This window comes from Aythya ferina (genome assembly GCF_964211825.1).
Source record: "Aythya ferina genome assembly, contig: HAP1_SCAFFOLD_1220, whole genome shotgun sequence".
NCBI lineage: Eukaryota > Metazoa > Chordata > Aves > Anseriformes > Anatidae > Aythya > Aythya ferina.
Genome location: NW_028180802.1, coordinates 1 through 20637, shown reverse-complemented (window position 1 = coordinate 20637; position 20637 = coordinate 1). Strand labels below are relative to the sequence as shown.

The following is a 20637-nucleotide window of genomic DNA, read 5'->3' as shown; positions in this document are numbered from 1 at the left end:
CTCAGCCTGGGGGGCGTGGTCTCCGCCGGTGGGGGGCGTGGTCTTCGATCCAGGGGGCGTGGTGTCGATCTTGGGGGAGGGGGCTCAAGTGATGGGGGCGGGGCATCGATCAAAAGGGGGCGTGGTCTCGGTCCATGGTGGGCGTGGCCTCAATGCAGAGGGCGTGGTCTCCGTGAAGTGGGCGGGGCCTCAACCCAGGCCCCTTCATTGAGGGCCAGGCCCCTAATTAAAGGGGGCGGGCCCTTAATGAAGGGGGCGGGGCCTCGACCACCGGGTGGGCGTGGTCTCAACCGAAAGGGCGTGGCTTCCAACAAGAGGGCGTGGCTTCAGGTGGGCGTGGCCTCCACCCCTTGAACCCAAGCCCACCCCCAATTAAAGGGACCCCCCTCCTTTATCAAAGTGGGCGTGCCTCCCCCCAAAAGTGGGCGTGGCCTCAATCAACTGGGCGTGGCCTCCACCAACTGGGCGTGGCCTCAGGTGGGCGTGGCCTCCACCCCTTGACCCCACCCCCTCCCCTTCCCTAATTAAAGGGACCCCCTCCTTATCAAAGTGGGCGTGTCTTCCCCAAAAGTGGGCGTGACCTCACGTGGGCGTGGCCAAAAGCGGGCGTGGCCTCATGTGGGCGTGTCCCCAACACCCCTCCCCCACCCCCCAATTAACGACCCCCCCCTTAATCACCAAACACCCCTCCTCCCCCCAAAAAAAACTGGGCGTGTCCCCCCAAAACAAGCCCCGCCCACCCCCCTCCACCCCCTCAATCCCCCATCCCCTCCCCAGCTTCCCCGCTCTCCCCGATTTGCCCGATTTCGCCGCTTTTCGCCCCAAAACCCAGCAGCTCCCGCAGGCGGCGCGCCCCCGCGGCGGCCGCGTGGCCGTAGCCCTCCATGCGCATGCGCAGCTCGTCCCCGTCCCGCGCCAGGCGGCGGCGCAGGCGGCGCGCCAAGGAGGCGGCGCGGGAACGAAGCTCCGCCCCCTCCTGGCTAAGCCCCGCCCCGTAGGCCAGGGCGCGCTCGCGGAGCTCCGCCCCCTCGCGGCGGAGCCCCGCCCCCAGGGCGCGCGCCTGGGAGCGGAGCTCGGAGAGGAGGGCGCTGGGGGGGGGGGGGGGGGGGGGATAAAATGGGGGGGAAATGGGAAAATTGGGGGGAAAATGGGAAAAAGGGGGGGGAAAATGGTAAAAAGGGGGTTTAAAAAATTATAAAATGGGGGAAAAACAAAAAAATGGGGGAAAACATAAAAAAATAGGGGTTAAAATGATAAAAAAGGGGAAAAATTTAAAAATGGGGGAAAAATTAAAAAATGGGGAAAAAATAAAAAAATGGGGGAAAAATAAAAAAATGGGGGAAAAATAAAAAAATGGGGAAAATTTAAAAAAAATGGGGGAAAAATTAAAAAAAGGGGGGGGAAAATTTAAAAAATGGGGGAAAAAATACCAAAAATGGGGGTTAAAATAAAAAAATGGGGGAAAAATTAAAAAAAAAAGAAAAATTAAAAAAATGGGGGAAAAATTAAAAAAAATGGGGGGAAAAAATAATAAAAAGGGGGGGGATAAAAAAACGGGGGGGTGGAAATAATAAAAAAGGGGAAAAAATAAAAAATGGGGGAAAAAATAATAAAAAGGGGGGGTGAAAATAATAAAAAAAAAAAAGGAAAAAAAATGGGGGAAAAAAATTTAAAAAATGGGGGTTAAAATGATAAAAAGGGGGGAAAATTAAAAAATGGGGGAAAAATATAAAAAAATGGGGGGTGAAAATGATAAAAAGGGGGGAAAAAATAAAAAGGGGGGGGGGAAAAAATAAAGGAGGGGTGAAAATAATAAAAAATAGGAAAAAAATGGGGTGAAAATTATAAAAAAAAAAGGAATAAAATAAAAAAATGGGGGAAAAATAAAAAAAATGGGGGTGAAAATGATAAAAAGAGGGGAAAAATAAAAATGGGGGGAAAAATAAAAAAATGGGAGAAAAAATTAAAAATGGGGGTGAAAATAATAAAAAAGGGGGAAAAATTAAAAAATGGGGGGGAAAAAATAAAGGGGGGGAGAGAGAAAAGGGGGGGGGGAGACAAAAAAAGGGGTAAATGGGGGTACGGGGAGACCCAATGACCCCATTGACCCCCGGGACCCCAGAACCCCCCCAGGACCCCCCCAGGACCCCCCCAGGACCCCCCCAGGACCCCCCCAGGACCCCATTACCCCAAATCCCCATGACTCCATAACCCCCCCTATAGCCCCCCCTTGACCCCATAACCCCCCCATAACCCCAAATCCCCCATTAACCCCAATTCCCCCATAACCCCCCCCGACCCCATTACCCCCCCATAACCCCATAACCCCATTACCCCAAATCCCCATGACCCCATAACCCCATAACCCCCCCAAAAACCCCTCCATAACCCCATAACCCCCCCCGACCCCATAACCCCCCCCTGACCCCATAACCCCCCCATGACCCCATAACCCCCCCCTGACCCCATAACCCCCCCTATGACCCCCCCGACCCCATAACCCCCCCATAACCCCCCCATAACCCCCCCATAACCCCATAACCCCCAATTCCCCCATAACCCCCCCCTGACCCCATAACCCCCCTTGACCCCATAACCCCCCCTTACCCCATAACCCCCCCCCGACCCCATAAACCCCCATAACCCCATAACTCCCCCTATAACCCCCCCCATGACCCCATAACCCCCCTGACCCCATAACCCCCCCTGACCCCATAACCCCCCCTGACCCCATAACCCCCCCGACCCATAACCCCCCCCGACCCCCATTACTCCCAATTCCACCATAACCCCCCCCCGACCCCATAACCCCCCCCTGACCCCATAACCCCCCTTGACCCCATAACCCCCCCTGACCCCATAACCCCCCCATAACCCCAAATCCCCCATTACCCCCAATTCCCCCATAACCCCCCCGTGACCCCATAACTCCCCCCCCGACCCCATAACCCCCCCCCCGACCCCATAACCCCCCAATTCCCCCATAACCCCCCCCTGACCCCATAACCCCCCAATTCCCCCATAACCCCCCCCGACCCCATAACCCCCCCCACGACCCCATAACCCCATTACCCCATTACCCCCAATTCCCCCATAACCCCCCCCATGACCCCATTAACCCCAATTCCCCTATAACCCCATAACCCCATAACCCCCCCCCTGACCCCATAACCCCCCCCCTGACCCCATAACCCCCCCCCCGACCCCATACCCCCCCCTCTCACCCCACTCTCAGCCCCATGGGGCTGCCCCACAGCCGGGCGCTGGCGTTTTGGGCCGCCCGCCCCATTAGGGCCGCCAAACCCCAAAAAGGGCCCGGGGACGGGGTCGGGGTCGGGGTCGGGGTCGGCTCCTGGGGGGGGGCCTCGGCCCCACAAACTGGAAAGGGGGGGGGAAAAAAGGGTCAGCGGGACCCCCCGACCCCATAAAGGACTTTGTAGGGTTTAGGGGGCCCCCAAGAACCCCCTGACCCCATAAAGCCCTTATAGGATTTGGGGGCACCCCTGACCCCATAAAGCCCCTTATAGGATTTTGGGGACCCCCAGGACCCCCCCGACCCATAGAGCCCCTTATAGGATATAGGGGACCCCAAGACCCCCCCGACCCCATAATGCCCCATATAGGATTTAGGGGACCCCCCTGACCCCATAAAGCCCCTTATAGGATTTAGGGTGCCCCCAGGACCCCCCCGACCCATAAACCCCTTTATAGGATTTAGGGGATCCCCAGGAACCCCCCAACCCTATAAAACCCTTTTATAGGATTTGGGGATCCCCAGCAACCCCCTGACCCCATAAAGGCTTTATAGGATTTAGGGGATCCCCAAGACCCCCCTGACCCCATAAACACCTTTATAGGATTTAGGGGACCCCCAGGAACCCCCCAACCCTATAAACCCTTTTATAGGATTTAGGGGACCCCCCCGACCCCATAAAGGACTTTATAGGGTTTGGGGTGGCCCCAGGATCCCCCCGACCCTATAAACCCTTTTATAGGATTTGGGGGATCCCCAGGAACCCCCCGACCCCATAATGCCCCATATAGGATTTAGGGGACCCCCCTGACCCCATAGATCCCATTATAGGATTTTAGGGCCCCCCAACCCCATAGAGCCCAATATAGGATTTGGGGTGCCCCAAGACCCCATAAAGCCCCATAGAGGATTTGGGGTGCCCCCAGGACCCCCCCGACCCATAAAGCCCTTTATAGGATTTGGAGGCACCCCTGACCCCATAAAGCCCCTTATAGGATTTAGGGTGCCCCCAAGACCCCCTCGACCCCATAAACCCTTTTATAGGATTTAGGGGGCCCCCAAGACCCCCCCGACCCCATAAAGCCCCCTTATAGGATTTGGGGTCCCGGGGGGGTCCCTCACCCGCCAGCAGCATCGCTGCCACCAGCACGGCCCAGAGCTTCATGGTGCCACCTGCCGGACCCCAAAAACCCCATAAATGACCCCAAATAGAAAACGGCCCCAAATAGCCCCAATATGACCCCAAATAGCCCCAAAACGGCCCCGAATAGCCCCAAATAGCCCCAAAACGGCCCCAAAACGGCCCCAAATAGCCCCCAAAAGGCCCCAAATAGTCCCAAATAGCCCGAAAATGACCCCAAATATCCCCAAAATGACCCCAAATAGTCCCAAAACGGCCCCAAATATCCCATAAATGACCCCAAATAGCCCTAAACGGTCCAAATAGACCCAAAATGACCCCAAATAGCCCGAAATAGCCCCAAAATGACCCCAAATAGCCCCAAAGGTCCTAAAACGGCCCCAAATAGCCTCAAAATGGCCCCAAAAATGCCATAAATGACCCCAAATAGCCCCAAAGGCCCCAAATAGACCTAAACGGCCCCAAATAGCCCCAAAACGATCCCAAATCCCCCCCCAGACCCAAAATCCCCTGAAATGACCCCAAATCCCCCCCTTTAACCCCAAACCCCCCCAAATGCCCCAAAACCCCCCAAATGCCCCAAAATCCCCCCCTTTAACCCCAAACCCCCCGAAATGACCCCAAATCCCCTCCTCGACCCCATAACTCCCCCCCGGACCCCAAAATCCCCTGAAATGACCCCAAATCCCCCCCAGACCCCAAATCCCCCCTTTAACCCCAAAACCCCCCAAATGCCCCTAAAATCCCCCCAAATGCCCCAAAACCCCCCAAAATGACCCCAAACCGCCCCCCGACCCCATAACCACGCCTCGACCCCAAAATCCCCTGAAATGACCCCAAATCCCCTCCTCGACCCCATAACTCCCCCCCGGACCCCAAAATCCCCTGAAATGACCCCAAACCCCCCCAAATGCCCCAAAACCCCCCGAAATGCCCCAAAATCCCCTGAAATGACCCCAAATCCCCCGAAATGACCCCAAATCCCCCTGTGGCCCTATAACCACCCCCCCTTTAACCCCAAACCCCCCCAAATGCCCCAAAACCCCCCGAAATGACCCCAAACCCCCCCCCGACCCCATCCCCCCCCCCTTACCTGTCCCTATGGGGTCCCCTCCTCCCCCCCCCCTCCCTTAAATCCCTTTTAGGGGGGGGCGGGGCCGGGGGGGGGGGGGGAGGGGTCAAAGGTCAAAGTCCCCCCCCCGCCCCTCCCCCCGCCCCCCCCCCGCCCCCCCCTAACCCTAAATCCCCTCCCCCCCCCCCCCCCCTATAAATTAATGGGATTTTTTTTTAGGGGGGGGCCAAATTTTGGGGTCATTGGGGTGGGGGGGGGGAGGGGGGGGAGGGGGGGGGTCAGGGGGGGAGGGGGGACCCCAAAAATCCCCTCCCCCCCCCCCCCGCCCCCCCCCTCCCCCCCCCCTTTTTTTGGAATTTGACCCCCACGTGGCGGGGCGGGGGGGGGCAAGGTCCAGGGGGTGGGGGAAGGGGGAGGGGAAAAAGGGGGGGGAGGGGGGAAGAAAAGGGGGGGGGGACCCCGAAATCTATGGGGCTGGGACCCCCAAATCTATGGGGCTGGAGCCCTAAAATCTATGGGGTGAAAGCCCCAAATTTGGGAGGGTGAACCCCAAAATCTATGGGGCAGAACCGCCAACTTATGGGGCTGGATCCCTAAAATCTATGGGGCTGGGACCCCCAACTTATGGGGCTGGGACCCCCAACTTATGGGGCTGGGACCCACAACTTATGGGGCTGGGACCCCCAAATCTATGGGGCTGGGACCCACAACTTATGGGGCTGGAGCCCTAAAATCTATGGGGTGAAACCCCTAAATGTGGGGGGGTGAACCCCAAAATCTATGGGGCTGGATCCCTAAAATCTATGGGGCTGAGCCCTAAAATCTATGGGGCTGGGACCCACAACTTATGGGGCTGGGACCCCCACGTTATGGGGCTGGAGCCCTAAAATCTATGGGGTGAAACCCCAAATTTGAGGGGGGTGAACCCCAAATCTATGGGGCTGAAACCCCAAATCTATGGGGCTGGATCCCTAAAATCTATGGGGCTGGACCCTCAAATTTGGGGGGGTGAACCCCAAAATCTATGGGTGAAACCCCAACTTATGGGGCTGGAGCCCTAAAATCTATGGGGCTGGGACACACAACTTATGGGGCTGGGGGACCCCCAAGTTATGGGGCTGGAGCCCTAAAATCTATGGGGTGAAACCCCCAAATTTGGGAGGGTGAACCCCAAAATCTATGGGGCTGGGACCCCCAACTTATGGGGCTGGGAGCCCCAAATTATGGGGCTGGACCCCCAACTTATGGGGCAGGATCCCTAAAATCTATGGGGCTGAACCCCAAATCTATGGGGCTGGGTCCCCAAGTTATTATGGGGCTGGATCCCCAAATCTAAGGGGCTGAACCCAAATCTATGGGGCTGAACCCCCAAAATCTATGGGGCTGGATTCCTAAAATCTATGGGGCTGAACCCCCAAATCTATGGGGCTGGATCCCCAAAATCTATGGGGCTGGATTCCTAAAATCTATGGGGTGAACCCCAAAATCTATGGGGCTGAACCCCAAATTTGGGGGGGTGAACCCCAAATCTATGGGGCTGGGACCCCCAAGTTATTATGGGGCTGGACCCAAATCTATGGGGCTGAAACCCCAAATCTATGGGGCTGGATCCCAAATCTATGGGGCTGGAACCCCCCGAATCTATGGGTCTGACCCCCAAAATCTATGGGCAAAACCCCTAAAATCTATGGGGCTGAATCCCCAACTTATAGGGCTGGACCCCAAATCTATGGGGCTGAAACCCCAAATCTATGGGGCTGGATCCCCAAATCTATGGGGCTGGAACCCCCGAATCTATGGGTCTGACCCCCAAAATCTATGGGGCAAAACCCCTAAAATCTATGGGGCTGAATCCCCAACTTATAGGGCTGGACCCCAAATCTATGGGGCTGAGCCCTAAATCTATGGGGCTGGGACCTCCAACTTATGGGGCTGGAATCCCCAAATTATGGGGCTGGAACCCCCAAATCTATGGGGCTGAACCCCCAAATTTATGGGGCTGGATCTTAAAATCTATGGGGCTGTTCCCTAAATCTATGGGGCTGAACTCCCAAATTATGGGGTTAGACCCCCAGAATCTATGGGGCTGGATCCCCAAATCTATGGGGCAGAACCCCAAAATCTATGGGGCTGAACCACAAATTTTGGGGTTGGATCCCTAAAATCTATGGGGCTGAACCCCAAAATCTATGGGGCTGGATCCCCAAATCTATGGGGCTGTTCCCTAAATCTATGGGGCTGGATCCCCAAATGTTGAGGTCTGAACCCCGTATCTGTGGGGCTGGGACCCCCAACTTATGGGGCTGGATCCCTAAAATCTATGGGGCTAGGACCCCAAATCTATGGGGCTGAGCCCCCAAATCCATGGGCTGAACCCCAAATCTATGGGGCTGGACCCCCAAATTTGGGGGGGTGAACCCTAAAATCTATGGGGCTGGGACCCCAAAGTCTATGGGGCTGAACCCCCAAATGTGGGGGGATGAACCCCAAATCTATGGGGCTGGACCCCCAAATGTGGGGGGCTGAGCCCCAAATCTATGGGGCTGGATCCCTCAAATCTATGGGGCTGAACCCCAAAATGTTGGGGTCTGGACCCAAATCTATGAGGCTGGGACCCCAAAATCTATGGGGCAGACCCCCAAATCCCCACCTCCTCCCCCCAAACCCCCCGGGGGGCTCATTTAGGGCCCCCCACCCCCCAAAACCCCCCAAAACCCCCCAAAATCCCCTCCCCCCATATCCGGGGCTCCCCCCACCCCCAAACCGGCACCCCCCGCCCCCAAAATCGCCATTTCTCACCCCAAAACTTGGTGCCCCCCCCCAAAAAGACACCGAGACCCCGAACCGAGGCCGCCTCCTTTATTTTGGGGGGGGGGGGGTCCCGGGGGGGGGCGCCCCCAATTTGGGGGGGGTGGGGGAGGGGGGGGGTGAGCCCCTCCCCCACCCCCACCCCCCAGATTTGGACCCGTCGCGGGGGGGGGGGGAGGGGGCAGCGTCCTGAGAGGGGGGGGAGGGGGGAATTTGGGGGGCGGGGCGATGATGATGATGATGATGGTGAAGGTGATGAAGGCCAGGAAGATGATGAGGATGATGAGGATGAAGATGATGATGAAGATGACGATGAGGAAAGGCCAGGAAGATGACGACGATGATGATGATGATGATGAAGATGAAGGCCGCGAAGATGATGACGATGATGATGACGATGAGGATGATGAAGATGATGACGATGAAGGCCGTGAAGATGATGATGGTGATGAAGATGATGATGAAGATGATGAAGTGATGAAGATGATGAAGATGAAGATGATGATGAAGATGATGATGAAGGCCAGAAGATGATGACGATGACGATGATGATGATGACGGTGATGAAGGCCGTGAAGATGATGATGGTGATGAAGATGATGAAGCGATGAAGACGACGATGATGATGAAGGCCATGAAGATGATGATGAAGGTGATGACGATGATGAAGGTGATGAAGGTGATGAAGGCCATGAAGACGACAGCGATGATGATGAAGATGACGACGATGATGAAGATGAAGGCCGTGATGACGATGATGAAGATGATGATGATGAAGGTGATGACGATGATGAAGATGATGATGATGAAGGTGATGATGATGGTGATGAAGATGATGACAGTGATGAAGACGACGGTGATGAAGATGAAGGTGATGAAGATGAAGACAATGAAGAAGATGAAGGCCGTGAAGATGATGATGAAGACGATGATGAAGATGAAGGCCGTGAAGATGATGATGAAGATGATGAGGATGATGGTGATGAAGATGATGACGATGATGAAGGCCGTGAAGATGATGATGGTGATGAAGATGGTGATGAAGATGAAGACGATGACAATGATGATGAAGAAGTGATGAAGATGATGATGATGGTGATGAAGATGAAGACGATGACGATGAGGAAGATAACGGTGATGAAGGTGATGGTGATGAAGATGAAGATCAATGTGATGAAGGTGATGGAAGAAGCCGAGGAGGAGGAAGGTGGTGGTGAGGATGATGATGGTGATGAAGATGAAGGTGAGGAGGAGGAGGAGGAAGGAGGTGATGGTGAGGATGATGATGGTGAGGATGAAGACGAAGGGCGAGAGGCCCTACCCGGTGACGATGAGGAAGGTGAGGAAGATGACGCTGGGGGGAGGGGCTCCACCCAACGGCGAGGAGGAGGATGAGGAGGGTGGGGGTGAGGATGATGAAGGCTCTTCCAATGGTGATGATGAGGATGAAGGCTCTTCTAGTGGTGGTGGTGATGATGATGATGACGAAGGCTCTTCCAATGACGACGATGATGATGGGTGCTCTTCATCACGCTGCCGATGATGATGGGGCTCTTCCAAGGCCAACAACACTGGGCGGGCTCTTCAAAACGTTGACAACGAAGACGATAATGACGTCAGGGCTCTTCCAATGATGACGATGACGAAGATGATGATGATGATGATGACGATGATGATGACGAAGGCTCTTCCGATGACGATGATGATGATGGGGGCTCTTCCAAGGCCAACAACGATGGGCGGGCTCTTCAAAACGTTGACGCCGATGCCGAAAACGCCGATGCCGATGCCGATGATGCCGATGATGAAGGCTCTTCCAATGTTGATGATGATGATGATGAAGACGAAGGCTCTTCTGCTGATGACGATGATGATGGGTGCTCTTCATCACGCTGCCGATGATGATGGGGCTCTTCCAAGGCCAACAACACTGGGCGGGCTCTTCAAAACGTTGACGCCGATACCAAAAACGACGCCGATGATGATGATGAAGGGCTCTTCCAACGCCGAGGATGACGAAGATGATGATGATGATGATGACGAAGGCTCTTCCGATGATGATGATGATGACGAAGGCTCTTCCGATGACGATGACGATGATGGGGCTCTTCCAAGGCCAACAACGATGGGCGGGCTCTTCAAAACATTGACAACGAAGACGATAATGACGTCAGGGCTCTTCCAATGACGACGATGATGATGATGATGAAGACGATGATGACGAAGGCTCTTCCGATGATGACGATGATGACGAAGGCTCTTCCGATGACGATGATGATGATGGGGCTCTTCCAAGGCCAACAACATTGGGCGGGCTCTTCAAAACGTTGACGTTGCCGACGATGAAGGGCTCTTCCAAGGCCGAGGATGAGGAAGATGACGACGAAGGCTCTTCCAATGATGATGATGATGATGATGATGATGATGGTGATCTTCATCACGCTGACGATGATGATGGGGCTCTTCCAAGGCCAACAACACTGGGCGGGCTCTTCAAAACGTTGACGTTGATGATGAAGGGCTCTTCCAACGTTGACAATGACAACTATGATGATGATGATGATGATGAAGATGATGAAGATGATGATGATGATGATGATGGGGTGCTCTTCATCACACTGACGATGATGATGGGGCTCTTCCAAGGCCAACAACATTGGGCGGGCTCTTCAAAACGTTGACGCCGATGACGATAATGACGTCAGGGCTCTTCCAATGATGACAATGATGATGATGATGATGACGATGATGACGAAGGCTCTTCCGATGACGATGATGATGATGGGGGCTCTTCCAAGGCCAACAACGATGGGTGGGCTCTTCAAAACGTTGACGCCGATGCCGGAAAACGCCGATGACGATGATGATGAAGGCTCTTCCAACGCCGAGGATGACGAAGATGATGATGATGATGACGACGAAGGCTCTTCCGATGATGACGATGATGATGGGTGCTCTTCATCACGCTGACGATGATGATGGGGCTCTTCCAAGGCCAACAACACTGGGCGGGCTCTCCAAAACGTTGACGTTGCCGACGATGAAGGGCTCTTCCAATGATGACAATGATGATGATGATGAAGACGATGATGACGAAGGCTCTTCCGATGACGATGACGATGATGGGGCTCTTCCAAGGCCAACAACATTGGGCGGCTCTTCAAAACGTTGACGCCGATGCCGAAAATGACGATGAGGATGATGATGAAGGGCTCTTCCGAGGCCGAGGATGAGGAAGATGACGACGAAGGCTCCCCCCGCGCCGGCCCCAGCCCCGGCCGGGGAGGAGGAGGAGGAGGAAGAGGAGGAGGAGGAGGAGGAGGAGGAGGAGGAGGAGGAGGAGGAGGAAGGCTCTAGCCGATGGTGAGGCCGAAGCCGCACTGGAACTTGTTCTTGCGGTGGTTGAGGAAGGCGCCGAGGGCCAGGGTGAGGGGCAGGGGGGGCAACTTCTTCTCCAGAACTGCCCCCACCACCCAGCTGCTGTCCACGGAGCCTGGGGACAGCGGGGGGGGGGGATTTAGGGGGGTGGGGGGGTGATAAGGGGGGCGTTGGGGGTATTAAGGGGGGGGTTGGGGGGTAATAGGGGGGGGTTGGGGGGTAATGGGGGGGGTTGGGGGGTAATAGGGGAGGTTGGGGGGGTAATGGGGGGGTTGGGGGTATTAAGGGGGGTATTAAGGGGGTGATGGGGGGGTTGGGGGCATTAAGGGGGGGGTTGGGGGTATTAAGGGGGGCATTAAGGGGGGGTTGGGGGGTAATGGGGCAGGTTGGGGGGTAACAAGGGGGGGTTGGGGGCATTAAGGGGGGTATTAAGGGGGTGATCGGGGGGGTTGGGGGTATCAGGGGGGGTATTAAGGGGGTTGGGGGCATTAAGGGGGGGTATTTAGGGGGGTGGGGGCAACAAGGGGGGGTTGGGGGGTAATAGGGGGGGTTGGGGGGTAATGGGGCGGGTTGGGGGGTAACAAGGGGGGTATTAAGGGGGTGATGGGGGGGGTTGGGGGGCAACAAGGGGGGGTTGGGGGTATTAAGGGGGGGTATTAAGGGGGTGTTGGGGGTAACAAGGGGGGGTTGGGGGGCAATAAGGGGGGGTATTTAGGGGGGTGGGGGGCAACAAGGGGGGTTGGGGGCATTAAGGGGGGTATTAAGGGGGTGTTGGGGGGGGTTGGGGGGCAACAAGGGGGGTTGGGGGCATTAAGGGGGGTATTAAGGGGGTGTTGGGGGGGTTTGGGGGGCAACAAGGGGGGTTTGGGGGTATTAAGGGGGGTATTAAGGGGGTGTTGGGGGGGGTTGGGGGTATCAGGGGGTTATTAAGGGGGGGTTGGGGGGGGTTGGGGGGTAATAGGGGGGGTTGGGGGGCAACAAGGGGGGGTTGGGGGTATTAAGGGGGGTATTAAGGGGGTGTTGGGGGGGGTTGGGGGCAACAAGGGGGGGATTTAGGGGGGTGGGGGGGCAATAAGGGGGGCGTTGGGGGGTAACAAGGGGGGGTTGGGGGGTGTCAAGGGGGGCATTAAGGGGGTGTTGGGGGGGTTGGGGGTATTAAGGGGGGTATTAAGGGGGGGTTGGGGGGGTAATGGGGAGGTTGGGGGGCAACAAGGGGGGGGTTGGGGGGCAATAGGGGGGGGTTGGGGGTATTAAGGGGGGGTATTTAGGGGGGTGGGGGTAACAAGGGGGGGTTGGGGGGTATTAAGGGGGGGTATTTAAGGGGGTGGGGGGCAACAAGGGGGGCGTTGGGGGGTAACAAGGGGGGGTTGGGGGCATTAAGGGGGGGTATTTAGGGGGGTGGGGGTAACAAGGGGGGGTTGGGGGGCATTAGGGGGGGTGGGGGGCAACAAGGGGGGCATTGGGGGCATTAAGGGGGGGCTGGGGGCATTAAGGGGCCATTTTGGGGCCATTTTGGGCCATTTTGGGGCATTTGGAGACGTTTGGGGGACGTTTTGGGGCTGTTTGGGGACATTTTGGGGCCATTTTGGGGGTGTTTTGGGACATTTTGGGGCCGTTTGGGGCCATTTTGGGGCCATTTTGAGGCATTTTGGGCCATTTAAGGACATTTTGGGGCCATTTGTGGACATTTTGGGCCATTTTGGGCCATTTGGGGCCATTTGGGGGACACTTGGGGACACTGTGACATTTTGGGGCCATTTGAGGCCATTTTGGGGCCATTTGGGGCCATTTTGAGGACCATTTAGGTACATTTTGTGACATTTTGGGGCCATTTGGGTACATTTTGGGACATTTTGTGGACATTTTGTGACATTTTGGGCCATTTTGGGCCCATTTTGGGCCATTGTGACATTTTGGGGCCATTTTGGGCCATTTTGGGACATTTTGGGCCCATTTGGGGCCATTTTGAGGATCATTTGGGTACATTTTGTGACATTTTGTGGCCATTTGGGTACATTTTGTGACATTTTGGGCCATTTTGGGCCCATTTGGGGCCATTGTGATATTTTGGGGCCATTTGGGGCCATTTTGGGGCCATTTGGGGCCATTTTGGGGCCATTTGAGGACCATTTGGGTACATTTCGTGACATTTTGGGGCCATTTGGGTACATTTTGTGACATTTTGTGCGCATTTTGCGACATTTTGGGCCATTTTGGGCCCATTTGGGGCCATTGTGACATTTTGGGGCCATTTTGGGCCATTTTGGGACATTTTGGGCCCATTTGGGGCCATTGTGATATTTTGGGGCCATTTCGGGCCATTTTGGGGCCATTTGGGGCCATTTTGGGGCCATTTTGAGGACCACTTGGGTACATTTTGTGACATTTTGGGGCCGTTTGGGTACATTTTGTGACATTTTGTGTGCATTTTGTGACATTTTGGGCCATTTTGGGCCATTTTGGGGCCATTTGGGGCCATTGTGACATTTTGGGGCCATTTTGGGCCATTTTGGGCCATTTTGGGCCCATTTGGGGCCATTTTGAGGACCATTTGGGTACATTTTGTGACATTTTGTGGCCATTTGGGTACATTTTGTGACATTTTGTGCGCATTTTGTGACATTTTGGGCCATTTTGGGCCCATTTGGGGCCATTGTGACATTTTGGGGCCATTTAGGGCCATTTAGGGCCATTTTGGGCCCATTTGGGGCCATTTTGAAGACCACTTGGGTACATTTTGTGACATTTTGGGGCCGTTTGGGTACATTTTGTGACATTTTGTGCGCATTTTGTGACATTTTGGGCCATTTTGGGCCATTTTGGGGCCATTTGGGGCCATTGTGACATTTTGGGGCCATTTTGGGCCATTTTGGGGCCATTTGGGGCCATTTTGGGGCCATTTGAGGACCATTTGGGTACATTTCGTGACATTTTGGGGCCATTTGGGTACATTTTGTGACATTTTGAGGACATTTTGTGACATTTTGGGACATTTTGGGCCATTTTGGGGCCATTGTGACATTTTGGGCCATTTTGGGCCATTTTGGGGCCATTTGGGGCCATTTTGGGGACATTTTGGGGGGGCATTTGGGGTCAATTTGAGGCCATTTGGGGCCATTTGGGTACATTTTGTGACATTTTGTGCGCATTTTGCGACATTTTGGGCCATTTTGGGCCCATTTGGGGCCATTGTGACATTTTGGGGCCGTTTTGGGCCATTTTGGGGCCATTTTGGGACATTTGGGGCCATTTTGAAGACCACTTGGGTACATTTTGTGACATTTTGGGGCCATTTGGGTACATTTTGTGACATTTTGGGACATTTTGGGGCCATTTGGGGCCATTTGGGGACATTGTGACATTTTGGGGCCATTTTGGGCCATTTTGGGGCCATTTGGGGCCATTTTGGGGACGTTTTGGGGGGCCGTTTGGGGTCAATTTAAGGCCATTTGGGGCCATTTGGGTACATTTTGTGACATTTTGTGCGCATTTTGCGACATTTTGGGCCATTTTGGGCCCATTTGGGGCCATTGTGACATTTTGGGGCCATTTTGGGCCATTTTGGGACATTTTGGGCCCATTTGGGGCCATTTTGAAGACCACTTGGGTACATTTTGTGACATTTTGGGGCCGTTTGGGTACATTTTGTGACATTTTGTGCGCATTTTGTGACATTTTGGGACATTTTGGGCCATTTTGGGGCCATTTGGGGCCATTGTGACATTTTGGGGCAATTTTGGGCCATTTTGGGGCCATTTGGGGACATTTTGGGGCCATTTGGGGCCATTTGAGGACCATTTGGGTACATTTCGTGACATTTTGGGGCCATTTGGGTACATTTTGTGACATTTTGTGCGCATTTTGCGACATTTTGGGCCATTTTGAGCCCATTTGGGGCCATTGTGACATTTTGGGGCAATTTTGGGCCATTTTGGGCCATTTTGGGCCCATTTGGGGCCATTGTGATATTTTGGGGTCGTTTTGGGCCATTTTGGGCCATTTGGGGCCATTTTGAAGACCACTTGGGTACATTTTGTGACATTTTGGGGCCGTTTGGGTACATTTTGTGACATTTTGTGTGCATTTTGTGACATTTTGGGCCATTTTGGGGCATTTTGGGCCCATTTGGGGCCATTGTGATATTTTGGGGCCATTTGGGGCCATTTTGGGGCCATTTGGGGCCATTTTGGGCCACTTTGGGGCCATTTGGGTACATTTCGTGACATTTTGGGGCCATTTGGGTATATTTTGTGACATTTTGAGGACATTTTGTGACATTTTGTGACATTTTGGGCCATTGTGACATTTTGGGGCCATTTTGGGCCATTTTGGGACATTTTGGGCCCATTTGGGGCCATTTTGAGGACCATTTGGGTACATTTTTTGACATTTTGTGGCCATTTGGGTACATTTTGTGACATTTTGTGCGCATTTTGTGACATTTTGGGCCATTTTGGGCCATTTTGGGGCCATTGTGACATTTTGGGCCATTTTGGGCCATTTTGGGGCCATTTGGGGCCATTTTGGGGACATTTTGGGGGGCCATTTGGGGTCAATTTGAGGCCATTTGGGGCCATTTGGGTACATTTTGGGACATTTTGTGGACATTTTGTGACATTTTGGGCCATTTTGGGCCCATTTGGGGCCATTGTGACATTTTGGGGCCATTTTGGGCCATTTTGGGCCATTTTGGGGCCATTTGGGGCCATTTTGGGGCCATTTTGAAGACCACTTGGGTACATTTTGTGACATTTTGGGGCCGTTTGGGTACATTTTGTGACATTTTGTGCGCATTTTGTGACATTTTGGGACATTTTGGGCCATTTTGGGGCCATTTGGGGCCATTGTGACATTTTGGGGCAATTTCGGGCCATTTTGGGGCCGTTCCTACCTCGGAAGGTGAGGTGGGCTCGGGGCAGCTCCAGTTGGTAGCCAAAAGCCACGCTCGAGTCCTGCAGCCGCGGGCTGGCCTCCAGCTCCACCCCCACCTGCACCTGCAGACCCAAAAACGGCTTTTTTCACCCCAAAATGGCCCGGGACCCCAAAAAGGGACCCAGGAGCCCAAAAAGGGACTCTAGGACCCCCCAAAAGGACCCAAAAAGGACAAAAAAGGGACCCCAAATGGCCCCAGAAACCCTGAAGCTCCACCCCCACCTGCACCTAGAGACCCAAAAACGGCTTTTTTCACCCCAAAATGGCCCGGGACACCAAAAAGGGACCCAGGAGTCTGAAAGGGAACACAAAAACCCCCAAAAAGAACCCAAAAAGGGACCCCAAAGACCCCTGGGACCCTCCAGCTCCATCCGCACCTGTACCTAGAGACCCAAAAATGGACTTTTTCACCCCAAAAATGACCATTTTCACCCCAAAAATGGACATTTTCACCCCAAAATGGCCCTGGGACCCCAAAAAGGGACCCAGGAACCCAAAACGGGACCCAAAAACCCCCCAAAGGCCCCCAAAAATGGACCCCAAATGGCCCCAGAAACCCTGAAGCTCCACCCCCACCTGCACCTGCAGACCCAAAAACGGCTTTTTTCACCCCAAAATGGCCAAGGACACCAAAAAGGGACCCAGGAACCCAAAACGGGACCCAAAAAAAACCCAAAAGGGACCCTGGGACCCCAAAAGGCCCCTGGGACCCTCCAGCTTCACCCCCACTTGCACCTAGAGACCCAAAAATAGCCGTTTTCACCCCAAAAATGATCCTTTTCACACCAAAAATGGACATTTTCACCCCAAAATGACCCTTTTCACCCCAAAAATGGAGTTTTTCACCCCAAAATGTCACCAGGACCCCAAAAAGGACCCCAGGACCTACCTCCCCCCGCCCCGATTTGCCCAAAACTCCCCTTTTTTTCCCAAAAACCCCCAAAATCCCAATTTACCCAAAACCTCCCTTTTTCCCCGCAAAACCCCTTTTTCCCAAAAAAAAACCTCTTTTTCCCCAAACCCCCAATTTTTCCCCCAAACCCCACCTCCCCCCACCCCCCCCGTTCCCCCCTTCCCCCCCGTTCCCCCCCCAGCCCGGATTTGCCCAAAATCCCCCTTTTTCTCCCCAAAACCCCAACTGGCCCAAAATCCCCCTTTTTCCCCCAAAATCCCTTTTCCCCCCAAAAATACCCCAAATCCCCCTTTTTCCCCCCAAACCCCACCTCCTCCCACCCCCCCCGTTTCCCCCCTTCCCCCCCGTTCCCCCCCCAGCCCGGATTTGCCCAAAATCCCCCTTTTTCTCCCCAAAACCCCACCTGGCCCCAAATCCCCCCTTTTCCCCCAAAATCCCTTTTCCCTCCAAAAACCCCAAAACCCCATTTTTCCCCAAAAACCCAATTTCCCCCACTCCCCCATTTCCCCCTGACCCCCCCCAGACCCCCCCAAACCCCAATTTGCCCAAAATCCCCCTTTTTCCCCCCAAACCCCAAAACCCCCTTTTCCTCCCCAAAAACCCCCAAATCCCCCTTTTTCCCCCCAAACCCCACCTCCCCCCACCCCCCCCCCTTCCCCCCCTTCCCCCCCGTTCCACCCCCAGCCCGGATTTGCCCAAAATCCCCCTTTTTCTCCCCAAAACCCCACCTGGCCCAAAATCCCCCCTTTTCCCCCCAAATCCCTTTTCCCTCCAAAAACCCCAAAACCCCATTTTTCCCCCAAAACCCAATTTCCCCCAAACCCCCATTTCCCCCTGACCCCCCCCAGACCCCCCCAAACCCCAATTTGCCCAAAATCCCCCTTTTTCTCCCCAAACCCCAAAACCCCCTTTTCCCCCCCAAAAAACCCAAAATCCCCCTTTTTCCCCCCAAACCCCACCTCCCCCCACCCCCCCCGTTCCCCCCCTTTCCCCCCGTCCCCCCCCCAGCCCGGATTTGCCCAAAATCCCCCTTTTTCTCCCCAAAAACCCACCTGCTCGTTGGCTCGGTGGTAGTAGGTGGCGTGGGCGCCCGCCTGGCCCAGCGTCAGCGTCGCGATCCAATTGGGCGCTGCCGGGAAAGCCCCGCCCCCTCCGTAAGCCACGCCCCCTCAAGACCCGCCCCCTCCCCTAAGCCCCGCCCCCTCCCCTAAGCTTCTGCCCCCTTCAATAACCCACACCCCACAAGCCCCGCCCCCTTCTTAAGCCACACCCCTTCAACCCCGGCCACCCTTAAGCCCCACCCCTCCATAAACCACGCCCCCTTAAGCCCCGCCTACCTCCCATAAGCCACGCCCACTCCCGCAAGCCCCGCCCACTCCAATAGCCCACACCCTTTAAGCCCTGCCCGCCCCTCCCCTAAGCCACGCCCCCCAAGCCCCGCCCCCTCTGTAAGCCACGCCCCCTTAAAGCTCCATCCACTCCCACAAGCCCCGCCCCTTTCCTTAAGCCCCGCCCACTCTGATAACCCACATCCAGCAACAAACCCCATAAGCCACGCCCCCTTCTTAAGCCCCCACCCCCTTAAGCCCCTCACACCCCTTAAGCCCCGCCCCCATCTGTAAGCCACGCCCCCTTAGGACCCGCCCCTCCCATAATCCCCGCCCACTCCCTTAAGCCCTGCCCCCTCTGATAACCCACACCCCTTAAGCCCCACCCCCTTTCTTTAAGCCCCACCCCCTCCGATAACCCCATCCCTTAAGCCCCTCCCCCTGATACAAGCCCCGCCCCCTCCCTTAAGCCCCGCCCCTTCTATAACCCTACCCCTTAAGCCCCACCCCTCCCTTAAGCCCCACCCCTTCTATAACCCTATCCCTTAAGCCCCGCCCCCTCCCTTAAGCCCCGCCCCCTCTATAACCCCATCCCTTAAGCCCCGCCCCCTCCCTTAAGCCCCGCCCCTCCAATAACCCCCTCCCTTAAGCCCCGCCCCCTCTAGAACCCCATCCCTTAAGCCCCGCCCCTCCAATAACCCACTCCCTTAAGCCCCGCCCCCTCCAATAACCCACACCCTTAATCCCCACCCATTCCCTTAAGCCCCACCCCCTCCCTTAAGCCCCGCCCATCAGGGGGGCGGTACCGGTGTAGCGTCCGGCCAATGAGAGCACGGCTCCCTCCTCCCCGGGGCGGCGGTGATAAACAAGCTCCGCCCCCAGCGCCAGCGCCGGGGTCACGCTCTGCAGGTAGTGGGCTACCAAAATCCCTGGGGGGGCCACCAAGTTATGGGGTCGTTATGGGGTCATTTATAGGGTCAGGGGGTCATATAGGGTCATGTGGGGTCATTGGGGTCATTTGGGGTCATTTGGGGTCACGGGGGCAAGCGCTAAAGGGAGTGGGCTACCAAAATCCCTGGGGGGGCCACCAAGGTTATGGGGTCACTTATGGGGTCAGGGGGGCACTTATAGGGTCATGGGGTCATGGGGGGTCATTTGGGGTCATTGGGGTCACGTGGGGTCACGGGGTCACCCTCTAAAGGGAGTGGGCTACCAAAATCCCTGGGGGGGCCACCAAGTTATGGGGTCGTTATGGGGTCACTTATAGGGTCAGGGGGTCACTTATAGGGTCAGGGGGTCATTTGGGGTCATGTGGGGTCATTTGGGGTCACGTGGGGTCACGGGGGCAAGCGCTAAAGGGAGTGGGCTACCAAAACCCCTGGGGGGGCCACCAAGTTAGGGGGTCACTTATGGGGTCAGGGGGGCACTTATAGGGTCAGGGGGGCACTTATAGGGTCACGGGGTCACGTGGGGTCATATAGGGTCATTTGGGGTCACGTGGGGTCACGGGGTCACGGTCCAAAGGGAGTGGGCTACCAAAATCCCTGGGGGGGCCACCGGGTTATGGGGTCACTTATGGGGTCAGGGGGGCACTTATAGGGTCAGGGGGTCATGGGGGGTCATTTGGGGTCATTTGGGGTCATGTGGGGTCACGGGGGCAAGCGGTAAAGGGAGTGGGCTACCAAAATCCCTGGGGGGGCCACAAAGTTATGGGGTCGTTATGGGGTCATTTATAGGGTCAGGGGGTCATGGGGGGTCATTTGGGGTCATGTGGGGTCATGGGGGTCACGTGGGGTCACGGGGGCAAGCGGT

At 55.5% G+C, this 20637-nt stretch overlaps 4 protein-coding genes across 10 annotated transcripts; 2 read left to right on the top strand and 2 right to left on the bottom strand.

Annotated features, from left to right (window-relative positions):
* Window positions 1–754: 754 nt before the first annotated feature.
* LOC311429482 (uncharacterized protein) lies at window positions 755–4504 on the bottom strand (the record flags this gene model as incomplete). Its single annotated transcript, XM_084540554.1, has 3 exons — window positions 4376–4504; window positions 3225–3378; window positions 755–1088 (listed from the first exon to the last, which is right to left on the bottom strand). Exons 1-3 carry the CDS (start codon window positions 4416–4418, stop codon window positions 755–757), a joined length of 531 nt encoding a protein of 176 aa, XP_084396680.1. The 5' UTR covers window positions 4419–4504.
* A 3906-nt stretch (window positions 4505–8410) lies between these two features.
* On the top strand, window positions 8411–9321 carry LOC311429483 (uncharacterized protein). 7 transcript variants are annotated; one of them, XR_014688270.1, is made up of 4 exons: window positions 8411–8719; window positions 8750–8861; window positions 9086–9115; window positions 9212–9299. XR_014688270.1 is itself a non-coding variant. In XM_084540558.1 (3 exons), the coding sequence occupies exons 1-2, from the start codon at window positions 8503–8505 to the stop codon at window positions 8806–8808; spliced, it is 276 nt and encodes a 91-aa protein (XP_084396684.1). In that variant the 5' UTR covers window positions 8411–8502; the 3' UTR covers window positions 8809–8846; window positions 8993–9062. The 7 variants fall into 7 exon arrangements, 4 of the variants coding, with proteins under 4 accessions (XP_084396684.1, XP_084396683.1, XP_084396681.1 ...); XR_014688269.1 differs by lacking the exon at window positions 9086–9115 and having other exon boundaries at window positions 9227–9321; XM_084540558.1 differs by lacking the exons at window positions 9086–9115; window positions 9212–9299 and adding an exon at window positions 8993–9062 and having other exon boundaries at window positions 8750–8846.
* Window positions 8879–10606, top strand: LOC311429485 (uncharacterized protein). The gene is made up of 4 exons (XM_084540559.1): window positions 8879–9145; window positions 9200–9562; window positions 9696–9740; window positions 10296–10606. Exons 2-4 carry the CDS (start codon window positions 9352–9354, stop codon window positions 10460–10462), a joined length of 423 nt encoding a protein of 140 aa, XP_084396685.1. The 5' UTR covers window positions 8879–9145; window positions 9200–9351; the 3' UTR covers window positions 10463–10606.
* LOC311429481 (mitochondrial import receptor subunit TOM40 homolog) lies at window positions 10533–19754 on the bottom strand (the record flags this gene model as incomplete). Its single annotated transcript, XM_084540553.1, has 5 exons — window positions 10533–10624; window positions 11314–11767; window positions 16544–16646; window positions 18550–18626; window positions 19632–19754. Coding segments are annotated over 4 exons (443 nt in total), but the record flags the coding sequence as incomplete, so codon positions are not given.
* Between the last annotated feature and the right edge of the window lie 883 nt (window positions 19755–20637).